This window comes from Carassius carassius, chromosome 47 (assembly GCF_963082965.1).
Source record: "Carassius carassius chromosome 47, fCarCar2.1, whole genome shotgun sequence".
In the NCBI taxonomy this organism is placed as follows: Eukaryota; Metazoa; Chordata; class Actinopteri; order Cypriniformes; family Cyprinidae; genus Carassius; species Carassius carassius.
This window is the reverse complement of record NC_081801.1, coordinates 11,368,623-11,383,829: the sequence shown is the minus strand read 5'-3', so window position 1 is coordinate 11,383,829 and position 15,207 is coordinate 11,368,623. Positions and strand designations below refer to the sequence as shown.

At 39.2% G+C, this 15,207-nt stretch overlaps 1 protein-coding gene across 5 annotated transcripts in view; it reads right to left on the bottom strand.

Moving 5' to 3' along the window:
- The window catches only part of LOC132130960 (glutamate receptor 4-like), an 87,762-nt gene that overhangs the window by 7,820 nt on the left and 64,735 nt on the right, over positions 1 to 15,207 (bottom strand). For all 5 annotated transcript variants that reach the window (XM_059542855.1, XM_059542854.1, XM_059542853.1 and 2 more), the window contains exon 12: positions 3,280 to 3,478. In XM_059542855.1, coding sequence (XP_059398838.1) covers positions 3,280 to 3,478 — 199 coding nt within the window. The remainder of the gene's footprint in view (positions 1 to 3,279; positions 3,479 to 15,207) is intronic.

The following is a 15,207-nucleotide window of genomic DNA, read 5'->3' as shown; positions in this document are numbered from 1 at the left end:
AGCGCATTTTAAAATAAAATTGACTTTAATCAAACCACGGATCCGTGATAAGTTTTGTGATCGCCAATAGTGTAGTAGCACTGATCACTTTGAGGGGGGGGTCAATTTATCCCCACCGGGGATAAAAATAATTAAGCAGAGGCAGGGATACATTGACCAGAAAGGGGGAAATCCCATGCACCCCCCCCGGCAAATCGCACCCTGATTATTGTTACTCCTCTATGCCCCGTCTTCTGAAATGAGTCCAGTCCAGAAACTATCCAGTGCATTGTGATTGGACGAGTACTTCAAGCATATGACGGAAATGTTACGATGTCTACCGGTGCGAAAAGACAAAACCAATAAAACCCATTACAATCGAGGCATTTGTTGCATCCAGTGGGGAAATAATTAATATTATTAATATTATAATGACTTATACTGTGTTTTTATGCGTTGCATTGCATATCGCATAAACATAAAACCATGGCTGCATTTGTGAAAGGAGAAACGAAAAAACAACAAGCGCTACTCTACACTGCTTAAAACTCACGTTTTAATCATCAGTGGCAAATTCTTTAAATATAAAAATGTACAGTCGTGGCCAAAAGTTTTGAGAATTATATAAATATTGGAAATTGGAAAAGTTGCTGCTTAAGTTTTTATAATAGCAATTTGCATATACTCCAGAATGTTATGAAGAGTGATCAGATGAATTGCATAGTCCTTCTTAGCCATGAAAATTAACTTAATCCCAAAAAAACCTTTCCACTGCATTTCATTGCTGTCATTAAAGGACCTGCTGAGATCATTTCAGTAATCGTCTTGTTAACTCAGGTGAGAATGTTGACGAGCACAAGGCTGGAGATCATTATGTCAGGCTGATTGGGTTAGAATGGCAGACTTGACATGTTAAAAGGAGGGTGATGCTTGAAATCATTGTTCTTCCATTGTTAACCATGGTGACCTGCAAAGAAACGCGTGCAGCCATCATTGCGTTGCATAAAAATGGCTTAACAGGCAAGGATATTGTGGCTACTATGATGACACCTAAATCAACAATTTATAGGATCATCAAGAACTTCAAGGAAAGAGGTTCAATTCTTGTAAAGAAGGCTTCAGGGCATCAAAGAAAGTCCAGCAAGCACCAGGATCGTCTCCTAAAGAGGATTCAGCTGAGGGATCGGAGTAGCACCAGTGCAGAGCTTGCTCAGGAATGGCAGCAGGCAGGTGTGAGCGCATCTGCACGCACAGTGAGGCAAAGACTTTTGGAAGATGGCCTGGTGTCAAGAAGGGCAGCAAAGAAGCCACTTCTCTCCAAAAAAAACATCAGGGACAGATTGATCTTCTGCAGAAAGTATAGTGAATGGACTGGTGAGGACTGGGGCAAAGTCATATTCTCCGATGAAGCCCCTTTCCGATTGTTTGGGGCATCTGGAAAAAGGCTTGTCCGGAGAAGAAACGGTGAGCGCTACCATCAGTCCTGTGTCATGCCAACAGTAAAGCATCCTGACACCATTCATATGTGGGGTTGCTTCTCATCCAAGGGAGTGGGCTCACTCACAATTCTGCCCAAAAACACAGCCATGAATAAAGAATGGTACCAAAACTCCCTCCAACAGCAACTTCTTCCAACAATCCAACAACAGTTTGGTGAAGAACAATGCATTTTCCAGCACGATGGAGCACCGTGCCATAAGGCAAAAGTGATAACTAAGTGGCTCGGGGACCAGAATGTTGAAATTTTGGGTCCATGGCCTGGAAACTCCCCAGATCTTAATCCCATTGAGAACTTGTTGTCAATCCTCTAGAGGCGGGTGGACAAACAAAAACCCACTAATTCTGACAAACTCCAAGAAGTGATTATGAAAGAATGGGCTGCTATCAGTCAGGATTTGGCCCAGAAGTTGATTGAGAGCATGCCCAGTCGAATTGCAGAGGTCGTGAAAAAGAAAGGCCAACACTGCAAATACTGACTCTTTGCATAAATGTCATGTAATTGTCGATAAAAGCCTTTGAAACGTATAAAGTGCTTGTAACTATATTTCAGTACATCACAGAAACAACTGAAACAAAGATCTAAAAGCAGTTTAGCAGCAAACTTTTTGAAAACTAAAATTTATGTAATTCTCAAAACCTTTGGCCACGACTGTACTTACAGGCTGTAAGTCAGAAGCGCCAGACTGTCCTTGCAAAGTTGGAATTACCCCACTTTATAGAATATAAATATATGATCACAGACCCAATGTAGGCTAGTCTGCAGGTTCAGGAAACGGTCCTCCATAAAATGTGTCACAGAGTGTCACACACTGCGGGCTAGAGTGACGAACGACCAGCGGACTTGAGAACGGTGTGGCTGGCGGATTCAACGAAGGATACAAGTGACGACCCTGAGCTGGACTCCACTTCTTTCATGGTGAAAGCCGATCCGGCGATCCACAGTGTGAAATTGGGATGTCGTACTCTTTTGGAAGGCCAAACAAAGTAGTTTCGCTTTCACCACAACATGACGGCAGCAACAGCGAGAACAAAAGTTACGCCTTCTTTTCTTTTCATGAACATTTGGGAGGTGTTATGGAAATCTTCCTCCACACTGTGACGTAGACATGTGGTGGCGTGTTAGAACGAGGCGTTTTAGGAGGGCATGGACAAGTCTTAACTTTTATAAAGAATATCTCTTTGGATTTGAGACTTTAGTCTTTGCAACTTTACAGATCTTCTTTATGCACCCAGAGCTTGTAATAATCCAAAGAGAAAGGAAATATTTAAATCGCATCATATGATCCCTTTAAATAACTGAAATACAATATTAATATTTATAGTTTTTTCACGTGTACTTTTTTGTCATAGGCTACAGGCATTTTTCTATTTAAAATGTGTAGTTTTAGTTGATTATATTATATATATATACTGTGGGTGTATTTTTTTATTTTTTTTTTATAAAATAAATGTAAAATGTAGGATACAACATTATCTAATGCAAAAGTGAACTTAAGTACTATATAAAATAGTAACATGAGATGCCATTCATAATTAGCCAGTTTTGTGATTATGCATATGAAATCCTAAAGCTTATAGTTACATTTTGTTATAATTCTAGAACCTAAAAAAAGGACTGAGAACCCTGGTATACTTTATAATTAAGGCTATATTTTCTTTGTTTGGTTTATTAATCTGTGGGTTTTTGCTGAAATTTTTTTTTCTACTAATACGGCACTTAAAATATGAATTCCCTTTCACCCCCACCCCCCTTAACAAACACAGCACCATCCCCTCAATTCAATAGCTTTGGCCACTCACCCTGAAGAACTCTTTGGTGGAGCCTGAGTCAAGAGTACCATACGCAATGTCTGTCTGCTTGGCCAGGTCCTCAGCACTTTCAATGGGCGACACCATCCTCTCCACAGTGAGGAAAGCAGCCAGGTTGGCTGTGTAGGAGGAGATGATGATGAGGGTGAAAAACCACCACACTCCACCCACGATGCGTCCTGATAGAGACCTACACCGCCGGAAAGGAAGGGTGGAGAGGAAAATGACCATGCAAGGAGGGTTTGAAGGAGTAGTGAATGACAGCAATGAGAGCAATGAAAGAAAGGACAATTGATAAAGAAGGGTAAAAGAGGAAAACATTGGGGGAAAGGGTATTGAGGAAGGAGCAGGAGGAGAAAAGGAGATAAATGTTTTGTCAGTTTAAACAGAATTACTTTTTCAAAATGATTAGATAATCAATACAATTTAAAGGAATTGTTAATTCAAAACCTCCAACAATTATGTTATTTCAAAATGGTACTGTATGATATTTTTTCCATGTAAACTAAGGTAAAAGAATTTGGGTTCAGTAAATAAATTTATATTTTTATTCAGCAAGAATGCATTAAATTCAATTAAAGTGACAGTAAATACATTTACAATGCTACAAAATATTTATATTTCAAATAAATGTTTTTTTCCTTCTTTACAATTAGATTAGATGCATCCGATTTTTGTTTTCAACTGATTTCAACAGTAATAATAATACAAATGTTTCTACGACACAACTTTTTACTCTATAACTCTCAAATTAAGTATGGTCAGGTTTTACATCAATGAAGTTTGGTCATGAGACAAGTCATTTTTAATTAACATCTAGCCTGCAACATAGGTGACAAATTCAGTAACAACTTAAAATGTGATCTATTCTTCACAAAGGTATTGTGCTGCTTCCTTTAAATTCAGGTAACCAGGCAGTAGTTCCTCTACGGTGACCTTACGAAAGATAGTGTAGATCTTCAGTCTTTCACTGCAGTGATCATTTAGTTGACTCTGTGTAGGTGAGGGTCTCCTCCGCTAAGAGGGAGATCTCTCCAACCGGTTGCCATGAAACCAGATTGGCTATTTAGATTGGGCCAGCAGGGACGTCATCCACGAAGGGGGCGAAGTGCTAAAACCCAACACTGTTTAAATTCTCACCTCACCCCGATTATGCAAATCAGTTGACAGGATGGCAGCGCAAAACGAGCATTGCCCATTTATGCAGGCCTGTCCTTCTTTTTCCGCTGTCAATGAAACACTTCTGTATTAAGACGCAGTGGCTAACATAATTAGCTTTTAAGAATGGACTCAAAGTGGGCCGTCACCCACCTGAAATTTGAAGCAGAGTACACAGTGTGACTTGAAATCTGCTGCTAAACACTAAGCTGCATGCAGACGCACCAATCAGGCCCGTTAACGTTTAAGGATCAGATGCGCCAGGGTTTCGCGCTAACCGTGGTTAATTGATTTGACTTCATGAGACAAAGCCAATTTAATAAGAGCCTAAACTGAGTGGACACGAAGCCAGTAAGTCACCCCTTGGGCCGCTCCGCTGCCCTGCCGCTTGGCATACAGTATCATTCATAAAGACATATGATCCATGAACAAACAGGAATTCTCTCTGGTCCTCATAAAGTCATTTCTTGTAAAACAGATCCTTTGATCACAGCTCAATGATAAGAATCAAACTGTCTCTGTAGATTTCACACATACACACAATCACAAAATAAGCAAACTATCACCAGCGTATCCCTCAAATCAGCTCATTATCAAAGCAGTGCCATTAGAGCTGTGAAATGGGATGTGCTACTGTCAGTGAAACCCTGCGCATTACTCACTATGCCACTTTTATGCAGATTTCTTATGTAGAAGGACACATCAGCATGTGTGTATTTGAGCGATAGAATGTTTGGTGAATTTAAATTACATTCTGAAACGGTTTTTAGATTTGTTTAGGTAGTCAGAGGGACAGAAAGTGAGACAGAGAGAGACCTTGACATGCCATAGATAAATGTAAAGGTCACTACCCAAAGCCACAGTGAGCCTTCAGCATTTTATTTATTCATGGCTTCCTCTCGACTGCTCTGATTAAGATTTAATACCTCCAAATCAATTTCGCCATCCATGAGACTAGAGTCATTCACAATCACACTCCACATTACTGATCAAATTGGAAAAATAAAACAAGCAAGCTCTTACATTAGCCCATTAGAAATAAATGTCTTCCTATATGGCAGCAATTTCTATCTCTTGGCATTGTCAGATACAGCATGTTGCGTCTTCAAACACCTGGATGTCTCAGTATGACCTGAACATTAAAAGAACATAAACGTGTTACTTATTATGAAACATAACTAACTGGATTACGCTGTAACTTTTTCTCATTCAGAATATAAGTTTATTTATTCATTTATTTTTTACATCAGAAGTGATCAAGTGTTTATTCCCATAATATAGTTTGCATTGACATATAGGCTATATATCATACATTTTCAAAAGTTATGATGTCAAGAATCCTTGAATATGATGATCCACTTGTCAGGGACTCACTTCCTAAAATAAAAAAAGTAAAGAAACTACACTGCCACAAAAATATTAAGCTGTTTTCAACACTGATAATATGAATAAATATTTCTTGGTCACCAAATCATTTAAGAATTATTTTTGAAGCATCATGTAATGCTGAAGACTAATCTAATGGCTGCTGAAAATTCAGGTTTGCGATCATAGGAAAAAATTATCTTTTCAAATACATTCAAATACATTTTATTGGTAACAATGTTTCAAAACATACTGTAAATGCAGCATTTGTTGAGCATAAGATTTATTTCAAAACATTACAAAATTTGAACCGTAATAGATAATAAAATATATAAATACTATTATAAATAATTTATTAAATTAACAAAAATATATTTTTTCATTTTTTGATTTTCATAGGCTACACTTCTATATAACTAATCCGCTTTTGTTGTCCTTAAATTACATATCATCATATTTGTATACAATTTCTATATTATAAATATTATCAGTGCTGAAACCTGTTTCATATTTTTTATGAAAATCTTGATATCTTTTTCAAGATTCTTTGATGTATAGAAAGTTCAAAAGAACAGTATTTTATTTTGAACAATTTAATCCATCCTTTTTGACTAAAAGTATTAATTTATAAAAAAATAAATAAAATAAATAAATCTTACTGACCAAGTAAGGTTATATTTTCATGTATAACAACCCATTTACACTGTATCCGAAAATATAATCCAAACATCATATAATATTTCTTATTTATATTTATGTTGTATAATACTATCCTCAAAAAACTTTTTGTAAAATCTTTTTCTTTTCCATAATTTCCACGGCCCTCCAAGCACCCACTTGCAGTTCCCTTGGCATTCACTGACCCAAGTCTGAAAGCCCCTAATTACTCAAAGTTGCATTTCATTAATTTTTAATGCAGAATGAGTGTATTTACACAAGAATCAAAACCACTGGAAACAATGTATCTCTCTGTTCCATTTTTGACAAAAATTATCTTAACAGCTGGCCTTTTTATTCCAATGCACAACAAAACAGAAAAAAGACTATAGCCAAATAGTTTTCCGTCCACTACAAATAACTAGCTTGACTGGATTCCACTAAAACTTTGTTCCATTTTTGAAAATAAATCCAAATGCCATCCAAAAGCATGACACAAACTCTCTAGTGCATGCCATGTAGAAAACTGTACTTGTCTGCATATAAAGGATATAATACAGAAGTAAGTTATCTTATTTGATAAGGTCAGATGGTATTACTTCAGTGGAAAACAAGTCATATATGTCACATGCATTACTTGTAATGCAGCACATAATGCATGCTATTTTGTGGATGCGTTTCATCTGTCTATTGTCATAAATCTAAAAAGAAAATAACAGTTCAAGGGTATCAACTTTTATTCCATAGTGTCTTATGTAGATAAATGATTTGTGGGCTGAAATGCTCATTTTGGCAGGAAGAAAACCTGGGGCAAGGCTTCCTCTGCTGTAGCGTAATCTCCTTTCTCTCATTTCCATCACTGTTACAGTCAATCATATCCTTACATCACTTCCATGATCACTTCTCTCCTCCTAACCCTACAATCATTTCCAAGCCATCTGAGGAATAAAAGAAGTCAGTAAATAGAGGTAATTATTGGAGCAAGATCGACCATAAAATACAAAAGTAGGGATAGAAGAAGAAAGCAAGAGAAAGAGGAGGATGGAGAGAGACAAAAAGGCAAAAGAAAATGAAAATTGTTCTTTGACATACCAGAAAAAAAACAAGTTTTTATAATGAGAGATGAAATGCTGTCATACGTTCAGAAAACCAAAAGAAAACCCTAGCTTTTTTTCTATCAGTTTTTCATACATTCCCTCCTCCATATATCCAGTTAAGTACATGCTAAACCTGCAAACACATCAGCTTCACACATACTTGAATAAATAATACCCAGTCAGTGCAAGTGAAGCACTTCAAGGACTTGATACTTCAAGAAAAGGCTTATCGAAAGGTTTTATATAAGGGCTGCAACACGGTTTTTGAGTTGCGACACAATCTTTCATCCAACATACCGAACCTATGACTATCATTAGCATATCTTAATTCCCTGCTCGTCTCGTGATGCAATTTCAAGAAGCCTCATACATTGAAGGCTGCCTGTGTTTGAATCTGAAAATGAGTTTTTTTTTAATCTTCCCATGTCTGATAGGGTTCGCTGCCCACATGCTTTATAACTACAAAATCACTGCAATAGCGCACACTCCAGATGCTGGTTGTTTCCGAAACCCAGGATTCTGCTGATGACTCCTGCCAACCCGCCTGAACCAAAAACACGACAGGGAAAACAGGCAAGAGTTATGACCCTGTCCGGCCCCATCACACAAAACACCCTCAGCATTTTCATACCCAATCATTCCCACATCATCCTCATCAATCATCTTCCTTACAAACTGTTTTACTCGCTGTGCACTGTTAAAAAAATCCGTAAATTTAGGGGTCACTTTACCGTGGATTTGCTACGGATTCGCTCCGTTTTGTGAAATACGGAAAGTTTGCTGTTGCGCAAGGCAGTATGGGTAGAATTTTCTCCCCCAGCCAGAATTTTCCGACGCCATTACATTCAGTGCGGTCAGTGCCAGCCTGAAGTTCTGCGAGACACATGGAAAGTTGGAAACAGGTTGGTTGTGTGTAATGAGAATAGGAATGGAGTGCCACCTCTCAAACAAAATATATTGAGTTAAACATGTTAAACACATGATAAGCACGTTTTCTGTTCATTTACGTCTGCATGGCGGGCGTTCTGTTCTGGTACCCCTCGCCAGACAGTCGCCTTTCCCCCATGAAATGTAGGACAAATTATTAGTTGGTTAATTTTATCTCGAAGGTTTCTAGGTTTTTAGCAGCATTTCAACCGGAGCTATACAGGGTAGTGTGGCTCGCAGCTGAGCACGGGACCTTTGCTGCTAGCTGCGTTAGCATTAGCATGTCGGCTGCGCTTCCTAAGTACTGGGTACGTCAAAAGCCCATTTTTTGTTCCCCCTCGTACATTAAATTGGTCTCGATAGGCAGTTGATAGTCGTGTGTGTTTCATGTCGACATCTGAATGTGTGCGTTTCGCGTAATTTTGAAGCGTGAGTGGACGTTTGCTGCTAGCTGCGCTAGCATTAGCCCGCCGCCTGCGCTTCGTAAGTACGTCAAAAGCCAATTTTTTGGATACACTCATGCCAATTTTTTGGATACTGAGTGTATCCACTCATTGGATACACTCATGGCTAAACTGATGGAATTAGGAGTTCTCTCTGTAGATGACCTGAGCCTTGTGGACCCGGAGGACATTAAAGACACTCTGCCATTCATTCAGTGCAAAAGATTCGTCAGAGCTGTCAAAGCATTGGAAGCAGGTGAGTTTTTTCCCCTCTGTTTTAATGCAAGTTTTCTGAGACTACAAAGGCTGATTAAAAAATGCAAAAAAAAAGGTTGCCATCAGCTGTACATGGCAATAACTACTCTATAATTGGTTTTCGTAATTAGGTCCATTTGTATTCCTGGTGGACCCAAACTGGACATTGAGGACCAATGTATTAATTGATTCGTAACAATTGTGATGTGTTTAATTTATGGAGATGTGTGTCATGTCATCCATAGATTCACAAGCTCCACCCCAGTTCACCAGGCCTGGCCCCTCATCAACACCTGAGCCACAGAGGTTTCAGCTGCCCTCAACACCACCTGAGACAACCGACTCCCCATCCCAAGACACATATTCTGTACCATGGCACAAATTTCCCTCAAAAGTCATGGATGAGTTGCGTGAAAAGAAGTACATAATGGGGAAAGACAGACGAGAGATGGTTCGGATCGTCGCTGAAGATTACCTCCACAAACACCCAGGAAGACCTGGTAGACAAAAGCTGAGGGAACTCGCCAGTATGATTGTAGGACAATATCCTGCCTCCTTCAAGCTGACTGAGCCGTTTGGAAACAAACCTTTTGCAAAAGATGGTTCTGAAACTGTCTTTCGTCAGCTGGAACACCGAATTGAAAATATGAAGAGGCACAAAGCTCACTGAAGAGGCGAGCAGGGGGTGAAAATTCAACAAAGAAAAGGCCCAGAAATTCAGATCTGTATGGATGTGTGGCGTGGGATCCAATCATTGAGGGGACTGTGTGTAGAGAAGACCTGCTGTCTAAACGAGATGACTTGAAACGTGCCTTTCAAACCAGGGATCTTCAGGTGGGTCTGCAATCATCCATTATTTTCTTGTGTTGTAAGGACACGTGAAATTGTAGGACACATTGTGAAATTGTAGATCGTCTGACATCACTACGCCCATAGTCTATTGAAATTGATACCCTGTTTTATTATTTTAATTGGTTAGTTTGACTAACTGTTCAACTGTTTGACTAACTGCCTCATATCTTTAGGAGTCATCTGTTCGAAAATTGATGACTGAAACATATCCCATTCAGCGTGAAATCCTCAACGATGCTGATACCGCTATTGGCGTTGTAAAGGACGAGTGGCCGTTCCTGTTTGAAGTTCCTCACCTGTTTGATCATGCATCTAAACTCCTTGGCTTCTCTGTACAAAACAAGCTGGCACAGGTGTGTTGTTACTGTTATTATTATGATTGTGCTGTGCTGCTCCATATGGAGAGAATTTTGTCTTTATTAATCAATCAAAAAAAGAATTGCAACCAAAAAGAGAGTTGAGACCAAAAAAGATAAACTGGCAACCAATCAAATAGAATAAATTGGATGAACAATCAAATAGAATAGATTTGAGACCAAAAATCAGGAAGTGGCAACCAAAAAAGCAGAACATTTGAGATCAAAACAGAACAGGTTGCAAATGAAAATGAAATGATTAGAATTTTTTTTTTTTCAAAATTCTCTCCATAGCTGCATTTTTTGGAGGCCAAACGAAAATGAGTGTTAGTCTTAGGTACCTGTACAAAATTAACACCTTGAACCTTGAACAGGAACTTTCCAAAAAAGAAAAGGGGATCAATGACTTCCTTGACTCCAAAGGGATGAAGACGGGCGAAGGTCCAATACAGCTCATCTGTGGCATTGCAAAATACTTCAAGGAAGACTCTTATAAACTCTTCGACAAAAAAGAGGTAGATGTTGTAAATTTTAAACTGTGTGCATGATAATTATTTCCATCCAGTGGTGAACCAAGTAACCAATCACAGTATGAAGTATAGATTCCCCTAATTGAGCTGCTGATATTCTCTATAAACTCTCTCTCTATAAACTATTTACATTAATGTCTGTGCTTAATGGCTACCTCTGTCTGATGAAGACACTAGCAGATAGTCAATTTGCCAGCAGGTTTGTGTGCACTGGAAACATTAATTCATGTGTCATGTCTGTCACCAAAACAGATCTCTGCAGATCCTGAAGTCGAACTCCCATGCATCCTAGTCAGATGTTTGTAGTTAAATATTTTTTGTATCTCAGCGAGCTGTTTTATAAGCTGTTGTTTTGTCTTATTAAAGAAATGTTTTGCTTGCCTTAAAATATAGGATTATTTTTTTTTGTACATGATGCTCAGAATTGTTATTTTTTTTTCTTTATCTTTTTTTTTTTTATCTGTGTTTAAGGTGACAAGCAATTCAAGATTGCTCTTGATGGGTTACTTGTCAATGACCACATCACCTCTCCCATTGTGGCCTTGAGCTACGTCTTCTCCATGTTTTATGTCTGCAACATCCAATACCCACCGGAGATGGCTTTTACTCTCGAATTCATGCAAAGGTAAGCACTCATTGTTTGGAAATACTTTGTAAATGTGACTTTGCCATGCCTTTCTGCACCCGACCTGCTTTTTGTCAATCTACACCAAACCCCTTTGTCTGAGATGTACAAGCTCAAAATGTGTCGTCACATGCTGTGAGCTTTTAGATCAGCTGTTATTGGCTTATGATCCCCCTGAATATGGATTTGTTCGCAGATTTCGTAGCTCCCTGTTGAAGATTATTGTTGGAATAAATGTGTCATATTTTTTAAAATGGCAGGTAACATGCTTTTTGCTTTACATAGTGTCCCAAGTCAATCAAAAACAAAACAAACATAACATGATTCTAGTTGGGAAATGGAGCAAAAACATATTTTTCTTAGAATGGTTACTTGAAACAAAATTCGTTTGAGCTATCTCTTTAAAACCATTAGCACCTGAGACCAGATTATGTCAGTGGTGGTCAAACCTTTTCATGTCAAAGACACACAAACTGAAATGTATTTGGCTGCAGACTCCAACCTCAAAATATGTTGTTCCAGGGACCCCCTCCAGAAGCAAAGACTAAACATATTAATTTAAAAAATAATACATGCTGGATTCATGCCCAAAAGTTAATACTTTGATGTGTAACATGCAATGTATGTCACAGTTGCTCCACTCCATGTTTGAGGAACCCCCAGGACAGTCCATGTTTAAATGTGCTGTTTCACCTTTTGATAGTACGATGTCAACTGTGTTTTCTATCCCCTTCTGTGTTCTGTGCATTTATAATATCCCTGCACACATGTTGAGGATGCATGCTGTCATGTGTTGGTGATAAGCAGACTTCTCGCACTTGCAAACAATTCTGTATATGCGCAGTCTTAATGCATGTGTCTTGATAAGCTTAGCCACTGGCACCAGCACCACAACAACATTGGGTACTAGACATATGGTCAACTAGAATGATAGAGAGGTTCATACATAGGGGCATATTGAAGAAAACAAATGTATGATTTTATTGAACTGCTCCACTCCTGTCAAGCCACACTACATGTGCAAACTTTGTCTGCATCTCACTATTATTATTTTTTTTTTCTCAGAGTTTTCTTTGGGATCAATCCTGATCGAGGCTCCAAGGCAGAGAAGAAGGGGAAGAAACGGCACTTCATTCCTCCACAGGTGTGCAAGCTAGTTTCTCAGCTGAAGGAATTTGAATGCAAGCAGAAGGAATCTGAGTGGGCCATTTGAGCTGTTCTCAAAGCTCAGAAAATACCTTTTTGGACTGAATGTACACACACACACAGGCAAATCCAAAAACATGGGGCTTGGGAGTAGAAATACAGATTTTTTACAGTATTATGTGAGTTCAGATGTTTTAACTAGATGCCCACAACACACATGCTGCAGTTTCAAATCCCCCATGTTAAGGGGGAGGGAAGGTGGGCGATATTTGTCATTCCAGGTAGAGCTTTGCCTGTCAATGTGGAGTTGGAGGTGTAAGTTTTAAGTTTTATTTTTTGCAGAAATCTCTTTATGGCATGTTGCACAGAATCATCCTTCTAAGGTCATGGTTGTTATTGCTGCACTGATGTTTTATAGAAAATTTGTATAATGTAATACTTCTAATGTTCTATTTGTTTTTTGTAGAAAGGTCAGACACTGGTTGCAGAGCTCTGCCTGTCGGTGTGATATGTGGAGTTGGAGGTGTAGGTTTCTGCATCCTCCTGGAGGGGGCTCCTCATTTTGCACTGACAGGTGAGACGGCAACAGCAATGCTGGCAGTTTTATTGTCTTATTTTGTCAATGTCTTTAACAAATCCATTTGTTATTAATGCCTGTCAGCCTGTGGGTGCTAACAAGTTGCTAGATTTGGCAGCTCCCTGTTAAAGGACATGGCTGTAGTTCTTTGAGAGAACAGCTGGTTTATGTATGTAAAATTGCTCTGAATGTGAAGGTGATGTTCTGAATGTTTTAATGGTTGTAATGTAAATATTGCAATTCATTCACCACAAAAAGTGCAATCACTTTAAAGCACTCGCAGCTGTTAAAGGAAATAAATAATTTTTGTGATTCTACATTTGTGCTTTATTGATGATAAACGGTATAGAGAACTGTACGGAATTAAACATTTTAGGATGACTGAAGTGTCCGCAAATGGTACGGATTGAGTACTTTAATAATACGGAATATTCCATTTTAAGTTTGATGGAAGTGTCCGTAAATGGTAAAGAAAAAGTCAGGTAAATCTACGGAAATATCCGTTTTAAGGTTTACGGAAGTGCCCGTACAATAACGCAAAAATTTACGGAAAATACGGAATTTTCCATTTTAGGTTTGACGGAAGTGTCCGTCAATGGTAAAGGAAAAACTCGGGTAAATCTACGGAAATATCCGTTTTAAGGTTTACGGAAGTGCCCGTACAATAATGGAAAAAGTGCTGGTAATTAATTACCAGCACTTTTTCCGTTTTTTAACTGAACTTTTTTTAACAGTGTGGAAACTGTGAACAAGGAGGATACATGGAATAGAGTGGTGCTAAATGAACCTGAATTAATTACATGTACTGTAGTTTGACTGTAAGAAATGTATTAAAATAAGATGACTCAAAATGAATGCCTCAATCTGAAGTGCTGTGTTTATGAATCAATATTTCGATGGAGGTTCAAGCTCAAACTGTGCACGTCTTATTACACAATCAAAGTTGAAGGGTGTAATTTCTGCACCAAAATTTTTTTAACATTACAAATAGAGACCTGAAATCAAGTCTCCCCATTCACAGGATTTGTGAAACTTTAATTAAAACTTTTTTTAACTAAAATGTAAAAAATGTAAAAGCAGCAATATATTTTACTGTATAAAGATTTATTAATAATGTTTGAGAAAAATTATTAAGTGTGAAATTAAAAAGACAACATGGTGATCTCTAATTCCCTATCTGTCGGTCACTACGAGTTATGTCGAACGACATATGGGGTCTCACTTGGGAGGCCAATCATCTCTGAATTTAAGAGAAAACGCCAATGAAAATTGGCTAGTGGATTAACACACCTGAGCCACTCCCCGAGCCACGGGTATAAATAGGGCGACAGGTGCATCCACTCATTAGATTTTTGCTTCGGAGCCGAGTAGTCGATGAGAGCAGTCACTACAAAGCCATTCATCTTTGTTTTAAAGAAGCTGTTCCTGGTCGGTGTGACGGCGCGGTACAGCGGTGTCCCTGTGACGGCGATTCCCCTGGGCGCTTTGGCTAAAAGAGACAGTTTTCTAAAAGAGCAAATCACGGGCAATTCGCGTCTTTTTCAAGATGCCGTTTCGTCCGTGTCCTTCTGGATGCGGTCGTTTCCTGTCTTCGGTGGACGGTCACGAGCGTTGTCTGCAGTGTCTGGGCGTCCAACACGCTGAGGCTGCGCTCGTGGATGATTCATGCGTCTACTGTGGGCGTATGAACATGGCAGCGCTGCGATCGCGTCTCTCACTCCTCAAGGGGAGTGCAGCAGACCCCTCTGTCGCCACCCGTCCCGGTTTCTCTGGCTCGAGCAGAGGACCGCCGGCTGGCGCTCTGGGAGATCTGAGGGTTACAGTGAGAGCTTCTCCGCCCACGGCCCACGGACCTCTCACTCCTCCCGTAGCGCCTGTCCCGTGCAGCTGCCGATTGATTCTGCTGGGCCGTCTCACGGCGGTCCCAGCGT